Source organism: Drosophila ananassae, chromosome XL (assembly GCF_017639315.1).
Source record: "Drosophila ananassae strain 14024-0371.13 chromosome XL, ASM1763931v2, whole genome shotgun sequence".
NCBI lineage: Eukaryota > Metazoa > Arthropoda > Insecta > Diptera > Drosophilidae > Drosophila > Drosophila ananassae.
In genome coordinates this window covers 12844353-12859158 of record NC_057931.1, presented here as the reverse complement: position 1 = coordinate 12859158, position 14806 = coordinate 12844353, and the positions used below count along the sequence as shown (strand labels likewise).

General features: G+C 42.3%; 2 protein-coding genes across 4 annotated transcripts; one reads left to right on the top strand and one right to left on the bottom strand.

Moving 5' to 3' along the window:
• Nucleotides 1-536: 536 nt before the first annotated feature.
• On the bottom strand, nucleotides 537-12280 carry LOC6503102 (kinesin-like protein Klp10A). Of its 3 annotated transcripts, none has more exons than XM_001963390.4 (5): nucleotides 12038-12280; nucleotides 9723-11011; nucleotides 5080-5326; nucleotides 4184-5017; nucleotides 537-2602 (listed from the first exon to the last, which is right to left on the bottom strand). In XM_001963390.4, exons 2-5 carry the CDS (start codon nucleotides 10799-10801, stop codon nucleotides 2282-2284), a joined length of 2481 nt encoding a protein of 826 aa, XP_001963426.1. In that variant the 5' UTR covers nucleotides 10802-11011; nucleotides 12038-12280; the 3' UTR covers nucleotides 537-2281. The 3 variants fall into 3 exon arrangements, with proteins under 3 accessions (XP_001963426.1, XP_032308994.1, XP_032308995.1); XM_032453103.2 differs by lacking the exon at nucleotides 12038-12280 and adding an exon at nucleotides 11863-12005; XM_032453104.2 differs by lacking the exon at nucleotides 12038-12280 and adding an exon at nucleotides 11354-11450.
• Nucleotides 12281-12679: 399 nt separating this feature from the next.
• On the top strand, nucleotides 12680-14024 carry LOC6503007. The gene is made up of 2 exons (XM_001963389.4): nucleotides 12680-12862; nucleotides 12919-14024. Exon 2 carries the CDS (start codon nucleotides 12951-12953, stop codon nucleotides 13755-13757), a length of 807 nt encoding a protein of 268 aa, XP_001963425.3. The 5' UTR covers nucleotides 12680-12862; nucleotides 12919-12950; the 3' UTR covers nucleotides 13758-14024.
• The last annotated feature ends 782 nt before the right edge of the window (nucleotides 14025-14806 follow it).

The window sequence follows — 14806 nt, the reverse complement described above, 5'->3', positions numbered from 1 at the left end:
TTATAACAACATCCTTTTCTTTATTGTTTTTCACTACGCCTTTGCCCACTTTCTAAATTTGTTTTAAAAACAATCTTATTGTATATTTTATTTTTAATTGTTAAATTTTATGTTAAAAAACACCCCACCATTAAATTGAAAAGTAAAAAACTCACTTAGTTTTCTTGTACACATCTTTAATGTTAAATTTAGTTGTGTATGTTCACTTTTATTACAATATAAATTAATATTTATATTTAATAATACATTATTAGAGTCCAAGTCCTAACACTTTATTTATACCGCATAATATCGAAGCACTCATTATTCAGTTTCAGTTTCTTTTTCATTTTCCATAATTCGTATTAACATTTTCGTTTTAAAAACTCGCATTTAGTGGATTAAAAAAATTCATTTCCAGGGATTGCAATCCCTTATTTATAATTTATAATTTATCATTTATCATTTATAGTGCTCTAAGAAAATGCATTAACAAACATAAAAAAAAAATTAATTAAACGCCTTGACTGGATAAATACCTTAGGAGAAGCACGTGAGTATGTTTTCTTCTTTTTAAATACTTTTCTCATTTAAATTTTTGTTTCAATTTTTGTTTGATTTATTTTTTTGTGTGTATTTTTCTTTTTTTTTTTATCATAAGGCTAAGGTTACTACGCCCCCTAGCTATTAGGGGTACGATTTTAGTGTTACAACTTGTATTTTTTTTTTTTATTTTTTAACGCAGTAGAAGCGGTGTGGTCGAGTGTTTGGTTATTTTTCATTTGATTTGCTTTCTAGATAGGTTTTCCTTCGTTTTAGTCGTATAAAAATAATTAAAAATAATACAATAAATATTAGTACAAAATGAAATGCAAATCAAATCTTCAAATTAGCAGAGATATTGGGGCTTTGCATTCTAAATTCTTCTTCACAAGTACGACACAAAAAAAAATATATATAAAAAATACATTATAAATTATACGATTATAATATGTATATGGTATATGATATATGGTGTATATCGAGAGAAAGTCGAGGAAATAATGGGTCGAGGAAAACTTTCAGGCAAAGATTACAGTTCGATTTCCATATAAATAATTATAATTATTTATAGAAGTTGTAAAAAGAATATTATTAATTAAATAGTTAAATTGGATTTGGTGCTGTGTGGTGTTGGTGTACTTCCATTTTGTTTTGTGTTTAATAAATTAATACAAATTAAATACAGTTTTTGTGGCCTTTAAATAAATACAATACGCAATTAATTCATAATAGTTAAATGTAATCCCCATTTCGGATGTGTGTGTGCTCTTTTGATGAAACAATTCGCATTAAAAATTATCGTAAATGGAATCTCATATTATGGGTTTGTTTTTTGTTTTTAAGATTTAAGGTTTAAGATTTAAGATAGTAAGTAATAGTAATAGTAATTAAAATATATAGTAAATGTCTTTTTCTTTCACAAAGTATATCGACTGCAATAAAATCATAATGATCGCAACCTCTTCACTATTTTTATTTTTTAACTTAAAATCTTGAAAATTAAATCAAATAGAGAGAGAGGGAGATGGATCCAAGAGTTGAACACCTCGGATAACTGATGCAGTAATTTTATTCGTATGCTAAGACTACAAATCGGTAAAAATGCCCAAAACGGGGGGAAATAGGTTGCGAAGATCCTTGATCCTTCCTTTTTTTTTGTTTTTTTTTGCTTTTCTTTTTATACACATGTCGAAGATACTCCTGGCCTTCTCTCTGGGTCTTCGTCTTCACATCTGACCATGTCTCACAATGTTCCAGCATAGTATCGCAGTTTCAGTTTGGAGCTGTCCCGGTCAGTTGTCCTGTTCTGTCTTCAGCAGTCCTTGATGTTTCTCCATGGATGTGTCCTGTTTACATTTCTTTCCGATTTGCGTTTGCATCTTCTTGTTTTTTACATTTTTTTTTTTTGGGGTTGGTTTTGAATCTTTTTTGGAAGAGAACCTTCCAGCAACCGTTCGACGAGCCGACCAACCTACACCCTCACCTGCTCGGATCCCGCCCAGAAGACGAGCGAGCAGTTGGGGTGGAATGGTGTGGTCGTCGGGCAGATTGTGGAATCTCTTAGGAGTGGGAGGATGGGGGGATTAAAACGAAAAAAAAAAAAAAACAGAAAAACTAGAGAAGCCAGAAGTCTTCGGGGGGGATGGATCATTAAACAAGTTTCAAGTGAAGTGAAGTGAAGTGAGAGGAAGTGGGGAGGGGGAGGATTATTGGCTTGTTGACCAGAAGTGATTTAGAACTGTGTCCCGGATCCCACTCGCTAACGCTTGCTATTCGGCGAATTGAAGCTGCACGACAGCATCTCCTCCTTGGCCAGCTTGGTCCGGTACTCGGCCATCATTTCCCGGCACTGTACAGCGATGTCCTGCAGCTGGGAGAACATCGACTCGCCCCGCTTGCAATAGCCCTCCTGGTCGTAGTCTACATAGTTGGTTAGATTGTACAGCGCCTTCGATTCGTTCAGGAAGGTCTCCAGTGTCGCGTTCACCGTGCGATGGTATTCGACCACCATCTCCTCGGTCTGCTGCAGATCATCGATGGCCTGATGTTGTACAATCAACTCGTCTGACATTTCATGTTCCTGCAAGAGGGATTACATAGATTATTATACAGTATACAGTATAATACTACTAAGGATAGTATAAGGACTAAATGGTATATAGTATATAGACTAGAGGACCTTAAGAAGAGCAATCCCTAGAGCAATACCTGGCTATAAGAGTGGACCGATTTGAGTAACACTTCGAAGCATTTCATAAAATTTCTGCATCAGTTCAAGCGTAGTAACAAAATAAACAGTCATTGCATGGATAGTCTGATCTAGAATCTGGTTCCTGGTCCTTGGTTGGATCCGGGTCTGGCCTTGGGACGGACCGCGTTCGGGTCAGAGGGATCGCGCACGAACGGCAACTGGCAGGCGTACTCGTACAGCACCTCGTCGCAGTCGAATGTGGAGAAGACTGTGCAGGTCTTGCTGCGCACCAGCCTGGGTCGCTGCTCCTCCTCAGACTGCGCCTCGGGGCCATCTTGGGCAAACTGCGGCGGTGGTGGCAGCGGCGGCACATCCTCCACGGACAACGGCTCCTCATTGTCCCACATGTGCTTCTTGACGGCGGCTATGAGGTTGGCCATCTGGTCGATCTCCTGGGCCGTCTGCAGCTTCAACACATACCGTTCTCCGGCCGGACGCAGTCTCTGGAATTCCCTGTACAGCAGCTGCTGCTCCTGCTGCGGCTGGTCCTTCTCTGTCCTGGAACCGGCGACCTCCTTGCAGCGCTTCAAGTAGCGCTGATGGCGTATGGCTTCCGCCTCCTGATCCGTCTCCATCGGCACCGGGTCGATGTCCATCATCTCGCACATCTCCTGGCGGCCTGGTGCCGGCGGCATCTCCTGGCCACTAGCCAGCGGCACAAAGAACCCCTGGGCATTCGGCTTCTCCTCGAACGGCACGTAGAAGGTCTCATAGTTGCGACCGCGATCGCTGCGCACCTTCTCCGGCCTGACCCGATGCACCGGATACGGCGGATTCACCCACTGCTTGGGCGGCCTGTTGGCCTTACGGGATGATGGCGCCTTCCCCGGAGCCGGTTGCTTCGCATACACGTAGTAGCTCCTGGCCGCCATGGGGGTCTTGGGCTTGTTGCTGTTCCACACCCGTGATGGGGCGGCCTCCTGTCCCAGGTCCATGGGCTTGGGCATCTGATCCGGGCGTCCGCGCGTGGTCATGATTATGCCGGCAGCATTCGAGTCCGAGCCACGTCCTGGGGCGGCGCCACCGTAAACCGAGCGCAGCGTCCGAGGATTGGTGTAGGGCGCGGTGTTGGGCATTTGGCGGCGGTCGGTCTGGGAGCCGCGGGGCTGGAACGGAGCCGAGTCGCTTGTCGAGGAGCAGCGCTTAGTCGGAAATTTTGGCATTATGAAGAGAGTTGCAAGATCGACCGATCAACCCGAAAATCCAAACAGAATGAGACTACAGCTTCGAATGGGATCAGAACACAACCGAACGAGATGACAGGAAAGATCATAGCCTACGTGGGGGGATGGGGTTGAGATCCACAGCCTACTTGGCATTGTGGGAATAACATACAATAATCCTTAATCTTCCTAACTACTAACTTAGTCTAATCTTAACAATAACTGGGAGGAACCACTGGGAACTTACGCTCAGCGAACTCAACATTGCCAGGTCCATGTTGCCGGCATTTCCGTTCTTATTGTTGTTGTTGTTGTTGTGGAGACCAGCAGCCGAGTGGTGGGAGCCAGTGCCTCCGCCACCACCACGCTGGTTCAGCGACTGACCGACCGAGGTCTGGGAGTGGGTGTGTGGATGCTGCACCTGCTGGACATGGGAGAGTACTGGATTGTTCTCCTCCTCCTCGTCATCGTCCATGACCTCGATGATGTCGTTGTCGCCGCCAGGACCCATTATCTCCGCAATGTCCTTGACCACCAGCTCCTTGACACGATCCGCGTAGCGTAGCGTGTTGAGGGTGTGCTCGCAGGAGCTCAGGCCCGGCGATATCATGGCAATCATACAGGTCTTGCTCTTCTCTCCAATGAACGAATCGCGCAGCACCTGGGTGAGCTTGGAGACGCGGAAGGGCAGGTGGGCCGATTGCTTGCCGAGGGCGCGAATGCATTCCTTAAGCGCCAGCAGCGACTTGTTGATCTCGGCGCCCTCCATGCGGGTCTGGCGATCGGCTGAGGATGTGTCCACGCCGCGCTCATTGCCCGCCAGATCGATGAACGAGAACTTGCCGTGAATCTTCGTGGAGCCCATCGGACGGAGCACGATCTGGAAGACGGCGTGCGAGCGTGACGAGTTCGAGTTGGCCGATGTCTGGCCGGAGGTTCGGGCAGCGTTGCCGTGCTGGATCAGCTTCAGGACCTCCTCGACACTGTCCACCACCTTCTCGGTGAGTCCGACCACCTGCACCTGCTGCTTGCCGTCCTCCAGGACGCGTAGCTTCTGTTTGTCCGCCAACAGATCAAAGACCTGCAATAAAATAAAGATATATTTGATTATTTGTATCAAGAAGGTGAAAAATGGACTCCCACCTTGCCGCTGTAGATCTCGAAGAAGCTGGCCGAGACGACCAGGTTCATGGAGCGATAGCGCTGCGTGTTCAGCGTCACAAACACATCCTTGGCGGCCATCGCGTAGATGCCGTTCTTGCAGTCCTGCACCTTGCCGTTGAACTCGCCGCCCATGGTGTGTGTCTTGCCGGAGCCGGTCTGGCCGTAGGCGAAGCACGTCGCCATGCCGCCCTCGAAGATGGTCCTCACCAGTGGCTTGGCTGTGTATCTGGAGGATGGGGTATATATTTTTGTTAGTGATAGAGATACTAGATAGTGTATCTAATCATAAATTCTCTATGTTTTATAGGCATTGTGGTCTAGGTTTTTGGAAGGTTTGGTTTCCACATCACATCTATGTCTATTTTTATGATAATCCCAAATAACTACTGATAATAATATCTATAATGATAATATAGAATATCTATAATGAATACCTTTAATACTATAATCTATAACTGATAATAGTAATATCTAGTATTATACTCCAGAAGGTATAGCTTTTATATAACTTTCTACCACTATCTCTTATGGAAAACTAGTTCCTTGTAGAAGATAGTTCCTTTTTATAGATTATAGATATCCTATAGACACATTGTTCCTTTTAAATTAACGTTTTCTTTATAATTCTTACTATATATATATATTAAAGATTGCTGCATGTTTTATTGATATAATTGTAAATACTCTATAAGGTTTAGTTTCTATATCTATGTCTAGTTGTCCGATAATCTCTCTTATTATGCCTTACAACTAGTATTATAATCCCGAAGGTATAGTTATAGAATCCTAGTTCCTTATAGAAGTATAGTTCCTTATAGAAGCCCAGTTCTTAATATAAGATAATAATATCTATCAATCACCTATAGACCCCTAGTTCTCAATAATTCTCTTATATCCTCAATTAAATATTCTTCAAAGTTCCTATATCTTATCATGATTGCTTCAGGTCTTACGGATATCATGGTCTAGGTTTAGTTTCTATATCACATCTGTATCTATTCCCCCTATAATCCTCTTTAATTAGTATAATAATCCTAAAAAGAATAGTGCTGATATATTATTGAACTGAAATCACTTTGTAGAACACTAGTAGTGCTTTATAGCAAAGTAGTATCTTAAAGATAGCAATATCTAGTAATCTCTAATGAAGAACATGTTCTTTATAGATACTAGTAATAGTAGTATAATCCTGAAGATATATTTTTTAAACTACTACTATGTATTTTTGTATTGAAATCTCTTATAGAACTCTAGGCCTATTTAGAATACTAGTTTTTTATAGGCAGTAATACCAAGTAATCTCTTATGGACACCTAGTTCTAACTTAGTTCCATAGTTTCATAGATAATTTCAATAATTTTTGTATCTAATAACCTACAAACATAATTAAATTTTAAAGCATACATCCCTTAAAGTGAATCCCTTTATCAAATCATGATTTTTATGATTATGATTTTGACCTAAATGGTATAGTTTTGCACATCACATTTATGTCTATTCGTAGTCCCTCTAGATAGATAGATAGATAGATAGATAGCCCCTCTTCCCAGATCCCCGATAACTAGTATTATAATCCTCAAAGTATAGTTTTTACATTACTTGGACTGATTGGACTGATAATGTCCTATAGGAACCTAGTTGTTTCTTGTTGGTAATATCTATTAATCCCCTTTAGATACCTAGTTTCTATTAGGGATTATTGGACAGAAATCTCTCGTAGAACCCTCGTAGTTTTTAATAAAACTCTAGAACCTTATAGAGCCCTAATACCTAGTAATCGCTTTTGGTCACCCAGTTATTTATGGATATTAAATTCGTTATAATTTCGGGCTCTAACTTATCTTTAAATTATTCATTCACGGGGAGATACTCTCTTCCGCCGTGACGTAACGTGACGTATGGCGTTACGTGACGCATTCGCACTGACACTGGCAGTCTCAGTCTCAGTCGCCTCCGTATCGCTACCAAGTCCCAGACTGGTATTAGCCACTGACTCATGCGCAGAGCCGGAAATAAGAGGGCCAGGGGAGCCCGAAGAGGACAGGGGGTGGGGCATAGGCGGGCCGATTTAATTCAATTGAAGCCAAACAATTACTAATGGACGGACCAAGAGCGCCGGGCCAGAAGGTACATAGTATATGGTAGTTACTTTCAGTAGCCCCCCCTCTTTCTCTTCACTCTCGGACAGACTCTGGGGTCTGGGGTTAGTCATACGGCCGAGAAAGAAAACAACAAACTTGGCTATTTCGGGAGCGACTGCTTTTCAGTTGGCTCGGTTGTGGTTGCATGTGTGAATGAGTCCACAGGCCAGAGCCAGAGCCAGAGCCAGAGCCAGTGCCAGTGCCAGAGCCAGAGCCAGAGCCAGAGCCAGTATAGGCGTGTGAATGAGTCGCCAGGCGAGTGATGAGTAGAGCCAGCCAGCCAGAGGCAACTGCGATTCGCGATACGATCCGAGACACAGAAACAGATGTTACCTGTTCCTCTAATCGAAGTTCTACGGCCTGCAGTCTAGACGGGCTTAATAGTCATTTAAAACAGATGAACTACATCTGTTTCTGATGAAGTATTGTTTATTTAATATAGGAAGTAGGCATCTATAAGGGATTACCAAATATTACCATCTATAGGGAGCGAGAGCGAGGGTTCTATTAGGAACTAGGTTCCTGCAAGATATAATACTAGTCATGGGGGATTTTGGGAGATATCAGATGAATAAGATATAAGATGGTATAGGAAATTAGCCATCTAGAACAATAATAGATAATATTAACTATTTTTAATGAATTCTTATTGATTTAGTGTCTTAACGAGACATCCATAAGGCATTACCAAGTAGTACCATCTATAAGGAACTATGGTTCTATAAAAATTGGGTTTCTTGAAGATATTTCAGTCAACTGAAGCATAATAGCAGTGATATAATACTAGTTATGGGAGACTTTTGGGGGTTTCAAGTGGATGTGATATAGTTATGGTATAGGAAATAAACCATCTTGATAATAATACTAAAAAGAGAGAGTATCTATAAGGGATTTCATTTGATTAAAACGCAGGAGAGCTACCAACAATAAGACCAGTATGGAGATGATGTCTATTGTTTAAAAAAAAATATACCTTCTAGACTCTAGATCATAATATCAGATATTAATATAACTGCTTTTGTATCTAAAATATATGTTGTGGATTTGATTTTAACGAAATTCCAATAGTCCCTACAAAAAAACTACTTATCTCTAAGGTATTTTAATCGAATAAGATATAGTAGTTCTATAAAAACTATACCTTTTAGATCATAATACTAAAAAACGGACTTTTTAAAACAAATTTTCTATATATTCAATTATAAATCACAATTATAATCATAATTCTAGATCAATTACTACACTTTCTAGATCATAATTCTATATCAACTGTACCTTCTTGATCATAATACTAATAATACTGATAAGTAATTCAAAAATGAACTTTTTTTCAATAGTTCTTAAAACAATTGTGATAAACTATATCAAATATTGTTAGTTATTAAGATTTCCGAGAACCTAGAGAGCTATCCCTTATAGATCATAATACTAATAATGCTTATGAATAATACGAATTGTTAAGACAATTATTAAAATTTTTAAGACAATTATAATAATACCTAGCCAATAATAATACCAAAATAATATCAATAATAATACCTATAGTTTATATCTAGTTTATAATCCCAATAATGCATTTAGTTTTGTAGTGTAGTAATTGTTTTTAAAACAATTATAATAAAATATAAAGAATACACTATTGATTATATAGTTTATAGATATATCCATAAATCTAGAGATAAATGTAAAGATAGATCTACATAAAAGTAGATCTATAAGATCTATAATCTAGTTGCTGAAGCTGATGAATAATACAAATTGTTGTATTTTGTGGTTTAGATGAAGATTAAGTTTTAAAAAATATATTTAGAAAATGCTATTGATTATAAAGATCTCAAAGATACATATATGTATCCATAAACATAGAGATAAGTGTAGAAGAAACTATTATATATAGATCATAATACTAATAATGCTTGTGATTCATAGATTTTTACGAAATTTAATTGAATATTTTTTGCATATTTATTGCGTATATTTAGCACTTACTTTTAATAGGTTTTTAAAATTCTAATATTTGAAAAATGTTATGTTTAAATACAAAATTTGGCAGCAAATGGATAAAAAATAAGAAACTTAAAACTATACCTTCTAGAATCTAGTTTATAATCCTAATAATGCAGATAAATAATACAAAGTAGTGTAGTTAGTTTTAATAGTTTAGTTAGATCTGTTTACACCTTATAGACCTTAACTAAAAATGCCAATAAAATAATAAAATATTTAAGTTAATTAATCTAAAACAAATGGGAGGGAATATGTGTCAGTGGCCTTGGAAATCGTGGCACACAAACAATGTCAGATATATGCCAGAGAGCGAGGTGGCTTCCAGTTGGAAACTGGCTGGCAACATAAGGTGCATATATGGGCAGTGTTGGAATTCGGGTTTTCGACATTTCTGGCCATGTTTTTGTTTGATTTTCGTGTGTTTTTATTTTTTACTTTTAAACTAAGCAACCAGAGCTACAAACTAATACTCACTTGTACACCATGGCATTGTCGCACGTGTCATTGAAGGCATAGTCGAAGCGAAACTTGTGATTCTCAAGGAACTTGGTGAGGTCGACCTTGCTGCGCGGCTCATGGACGATGAGCATGTCCTTGCGCGGCACCGAGATCACATCGATCTCCTTGCGGTTGACCTCCTTCCGGCTGATGGGACGCTTTCGGACACAGACCGTGATCTGGTGATCGTCCACCGCCTGGCCGTCGAGCAGCGGCGCAAACTCCAGTGTGCTCTGGTACTCCCTAATCATTTGTGCCGTCTCCCAGTTGGGATTGCCCGGATCCTGATTCATCAGGGCCACCTTCTCCTCCTTCATTTCGGCCTGACGGGCGCGTCGTTTCTCGCGATTCTCCTTCAATCGTTCCACCTCCTTGAGGGCGTGCGATCGGCGTGCTCCGCCGCCGACTCCGCCGCCCTGTGTTGTGTTGTTGGAGGCCTGGGTGGTAGTGGTGGCGGAGGCGGAGGCGTTCGCCGCCGCTGACGAGCCGACGCTCAGTGACGTGGGATGGGGCATTGTGTTGTTGGGAACGGCGGACGCGATGCGCGTCTGTTGGCTGGTGGCGGTAACCGATTGTGTGTAGCGGGGCCGCTGCAGACCCGTAGTGCTGGCGTTAGTGTTGGAGGCGCTGCTGTGGGTGTTGTTCGTGTTGCTGCCGTTGCTGTTGCCCAATGGATGCGGCTGGACGGATCCGGTGGACGCAGTGGATGCGGCCGTCTCATGGATCTTGTTCAGCTGATTGCCGCCCATGGTCATGCGGCTGGTGAGGTTGCCGCCGATGGCCGACTGTGTGGGATTGCGCGACAGATTCATCGGCGCTGTGGCCTGTTTCTTTGGCTCCGGGGCAGCATGCTGCTCCACGGCGTCGTGCACTAGCTCCGGATTAAGGGTCAATATGGCATCCAGCTCCACCTCCTTGCCCTTGGTCTCGCCCCGCTCGTACCACTCGACGGTGATGCACTTGCCGGACTGATTGATGACCGCCACCACGGCCGCATGGACGCGTCCATCGGTGCGCTTAATTTTGACGCTCTGTCCCACAGTAATCATGTCCATATCTTGATGTCGTGTCTCTTAATCTCCCTTTTTAGTCCTTGATCTAAAAATAAAACTTTAAACTGCAACTATAGTTTGTGAATCTGAATCTGAATCCTGGTATCTGGATGCTCCTCGTCTTCCTTCCTTCTTCCTGCTGCTGCTGCTACTGCTGCTGCTTCTGCTCTCTGTTCCTGCTGCTGTAGAGAGTCCTCTTCCTGATCTGTGATCCTGCCAATGAGTGAGGTGGTTGGGGGGATGAGTTTTTCAGCAAATTCAAGATTCAAGATTTGAAATGACCGGAACAACGATCTCCCGCAGATCTCTGGACAAAATATCTAATGGCTACTACTGGCTACTACCGGCTGGGAGTAGGAGGAGCAGGACTTCCGTTATAATCACGGACGTGGACGCGGCTTCACTATTTTTTTTTTTTTGAGAAAAAGTGCAATAAAAAAAAAAAAAAAAAATAGATAGGGAGAAATGTCTGCGATACAAAATTAAAAAGTCGAAATTTTTTCAGGCCGAAAAATTTGTTTTGTTTTGTGACTTCTCCTCAAAAATCTCACTCACGTTAACTGACCGAAACTACTACTGAGGCGACATCGCCCGACTTTCCAGCCAAGTAACAAAACTTCCAAATGCCTCCTGATCCACAAAAACTTTTCACAAAAATTAATATTTTTTTTTAAAAATTAACAGTTAACAGTTATTTATTTTTTTTACAGTGTGTTCTTTGCGTGTGTGTGTGTGTTTTTTGGAGGAAAAATTCAAATGCCAACTGTCGCTTTGGTCGCGTCAGGCAACGAATAACAAAATAAACAGCGAAGAAGTTCTTCTTCAAAAAAAAAAAAAATACAAAACAACAAAAAAAAAAACTAATAGGTTACCAAGCGCAGAGGGTTGGGAAGATATGAGCGGGTGGCTCTATTGTGCCCCTTTATCTCGGCGCTGTGCAACACTGCCCCCCGCCTATGCGGCGGCACACATAGCGACACATATGCAGCTGTCCCAGCAAATACAACAAAAAAAAAATAAATAAATTTAAGAAAAATAGCATAACTAACTAATCAATGCCTTACGTTTTGCTAATTAGATGCAAACGAACGTTACGTTATAGCTTTACGTCATGCACAGAGCACCCACACACACAAACACACAGGCACACACGCACACACCGATGCAGAAACAGACGGTCGCGGAAATGTAAGTGAATTTTTTTTTTTTTTTTTGCAATCTGCTGCTGCCTGCGCTCACCTTTACTGCTGCTATCCCAACCGCTGCAATTTAATAACACATTCCATAAGATCACTAAGGGATTTTGCAACCGATCACAACGAAATATCACTTAAAGGGGTTAGAAATAGCTTCACAAAGCGACCAGATGTCAACAGCAAAGTTTTGTAGTTTCACAGTTTCTTCGCTATTGTTTTTCGCCACACTGTCATGACAATGACGCGCCATTGTGCAGCACTGTCCGCGCCGCTGGCCAGTGCTGGTAGTCAGCCGTTGCGTTTGAAATTTCAATTGAGTGTCTTGTTTATTTAAAAGTATGAAAGATTTTTTTACATATTAGGGTATTGACCGCCTTCAATTAGCTCTATTAACCAAAGTATTAAATTTCAATAAGAAATATATCAATTAGAACTTGCTCTTGTTGACAATGATCGCGGTGTTTTGCAATACTCCACAAGCAGTTTAAAAAGCCATCAGCTGTTTTTGAAAATATTTGTTATTCATTGGGTTTTGATGAGATTTCTAATAAAAAGAATAAAATGCTGTCTTTAGCTATCGAAATACAAAAATATCAGCTTTCTAATTGCCAAACAATATGAAAAAACAAGCTCCAGCCGATTGCAGCTGACGGTTGTAGTTTTGGTATTTTTTCTGGTATTTGCATCTTCCCACGCTGCCAACACTTAACTGTAACGGTGCGTGCGTGTGAGTGTGTGTCAAGTTGTGTTGGTGGTGGTTGCAATAGATTTTTGTTTGTGCGTAAAAAAGGAAAGCGTAAATTGCTGGATTAAAAAAAACCCGCAAACTGATAGTCGAAGGATTTTGCAAACTGCCAAAGAACACAAGGTGAGTGGGGCGACAGCGTCAAGGAGCGGACGTTAGTAACGGTACTATTGTTGCAGCAACTATACCAAGAAGAAGAGCAGCAACAGCAATGGACATCATGGACATCCAGGCCGTCGAGTCCAAGCTGAGTGACGTCACGGTGACACCGATACCGCGCTCGCAAGTCCAGAACTTCTACAACTACCAGCAGCAGCGGGAGCAGCGCGAACAACAGCCCCAGATCCAGATCTCGGCCATACATCATTCTCGTGGCTCCAATTCCGGCTCTGGCGGCGCATCCGCCACGGACTATTCCAGCGGTAAGCGTGATCGCTCCTCGGCCAGTGGTAGTGGCGGCGGTACCGACTACAGCAAGCAGAGTTCGGTGGCCGCGGCCAATGCAGCTGCTGCTGCCGCTGTCGCCGCGCTGCAATACAGCCCGCAATTCCTGCAAGCCCAGCTGGCCCTGCTCCAGCAACAGTCCAACACCACAGCCACACCGGCGGCTGCCGCTGCCGCTGCCCTGTCGCTGGCCAATATTGCCGCCGCCACCAACGGAGCTCGCAACTCGAGCGCCTCCAGTTCCGGCAACAGCAACAACATGGGCCTCAACCTGAGCTCATCGCAGTTGAAGTACCCGCCGCCGTCCACATCGCCGGTGGTGGTGACCACCCAGACGTCGGCCAACATTACCACGCCGCTCACCTCCACGGCCAGCTTACCGGCTCTGGGGCCCGGCAACGGTCTGACCAAATACGCTCAGCTACTGGCCGTTATCGAGGAGATGGGACGCGACATCCGGCCGACATATACGGGCTCGCGCAGCTCCACCGAGCGGCTAAAGCGCGGCATTGTCCATGCCCGCATCCTGGTGCGTGAGTGCCTCATGGAGACGGAGCGTGCGGCGCGGCAATGAGAGGAGGAGTCTCTGGCGCCGCAGCTGGCGTCACCGGATTAGGTTAAATCCCCCATCCTGGCCTTTCTTCTCAACTGGGATGGTTTCGATAGCATTGGCATGGAATCGGGAGAGAGCAAAGAGTAATCACACAGAATCAGAAGAATATTTTTAAGTTCTGGAGCAAAACGCATAAAGAAATTTATTTTCAATATTCATTTGAGTGTACAAGGGCTTTTCCCACAAATCTCCACTTATAGTGCAAATATATATCAGATTTACATTTTATTTAGCATTATCCTAATTATACCTTGGTTGTAATCAGATTATCCTTTTAAACCTTACCATATTTTGTATCTCAATTGTAAGAATATTGTTTCGATTACTCGAAGTGTTCTCGCCGATATCGTCGAGAGTGTCGAGATCGATTCATCCTGTCACCCAGGATGTCGTAATGTCGTAATTAAGATTAGCAATGTGTACTAACTTGTAAGGACATATGACCCGTATTCAACTAATCTGGCTCCAGGGCCAAATGGACCATAGTTAAAGAATGTTTAGACTAGCTCAGGTTACAATCGGTTACAGCTGGAACAAGAGAGCAAGAGAACAAGAGTTATCTAGCCAAATCCGGAGCGATATCGGCTCGGATATAGTTTCGGATTTGATCCCTTTTTACCATATACAAATATATATATATATATTATATTATATTTATATATAATCGTAGTGTTAAGATCGATTTCCTGTGTGCTTTTGTGTGTGAATGGGCGAGAGCGAGTGTAGATGAAGCGGAGGAGGAGCTCCGCACTGCCGCCCCTCTGGCTATCTGTGGATCTGGACCAGAGCCTCCTCCTTCTCCTCCTCCTCCTTCTGCTCCTGCTACTAACTCTTATTTTAGACAACTATACAAATTCAAACATAATTATATATATATAGAGAGATATATGTATACATATATATACTTGTTATGCAAGCAAACAATGTGCATGTCCAAGCGAATGGTGAACCTGCAAACTTAGTGGCAATTGACACGAGAATATTTATATATGTATACACGTAGAACACAA

Coding starts and splice junctions, on each gene's coding strand:
- LOC6503102 (XM_001963390.4), bottom strand. CDS start 10,801: ATGGACATGATTACTGTGGGACAGAGCGTCAAAATTAAGCGCACCGAT. Junction 5,327..9,722: donor GACAATGCCATGGTGTACAA/GTGAGTATTAGT, acceptor CCCATCCTCCAG/ATACACAGCCAAGCCACTGG. Junction 2,603..4,183: donor CAATGTTGAGTTCGCTGAGC/GTAAGTTCCCAG, acceptor TCCCTCTTGCAG/GAACATGAAATGTCAGACGA.
- LOC6503007 (XM_001963389.4), top strand. CDS start 12,951: ATGGACATCATGGACATCCAGGCCGTCGAGTCCAAGCTGAGTGACGTC.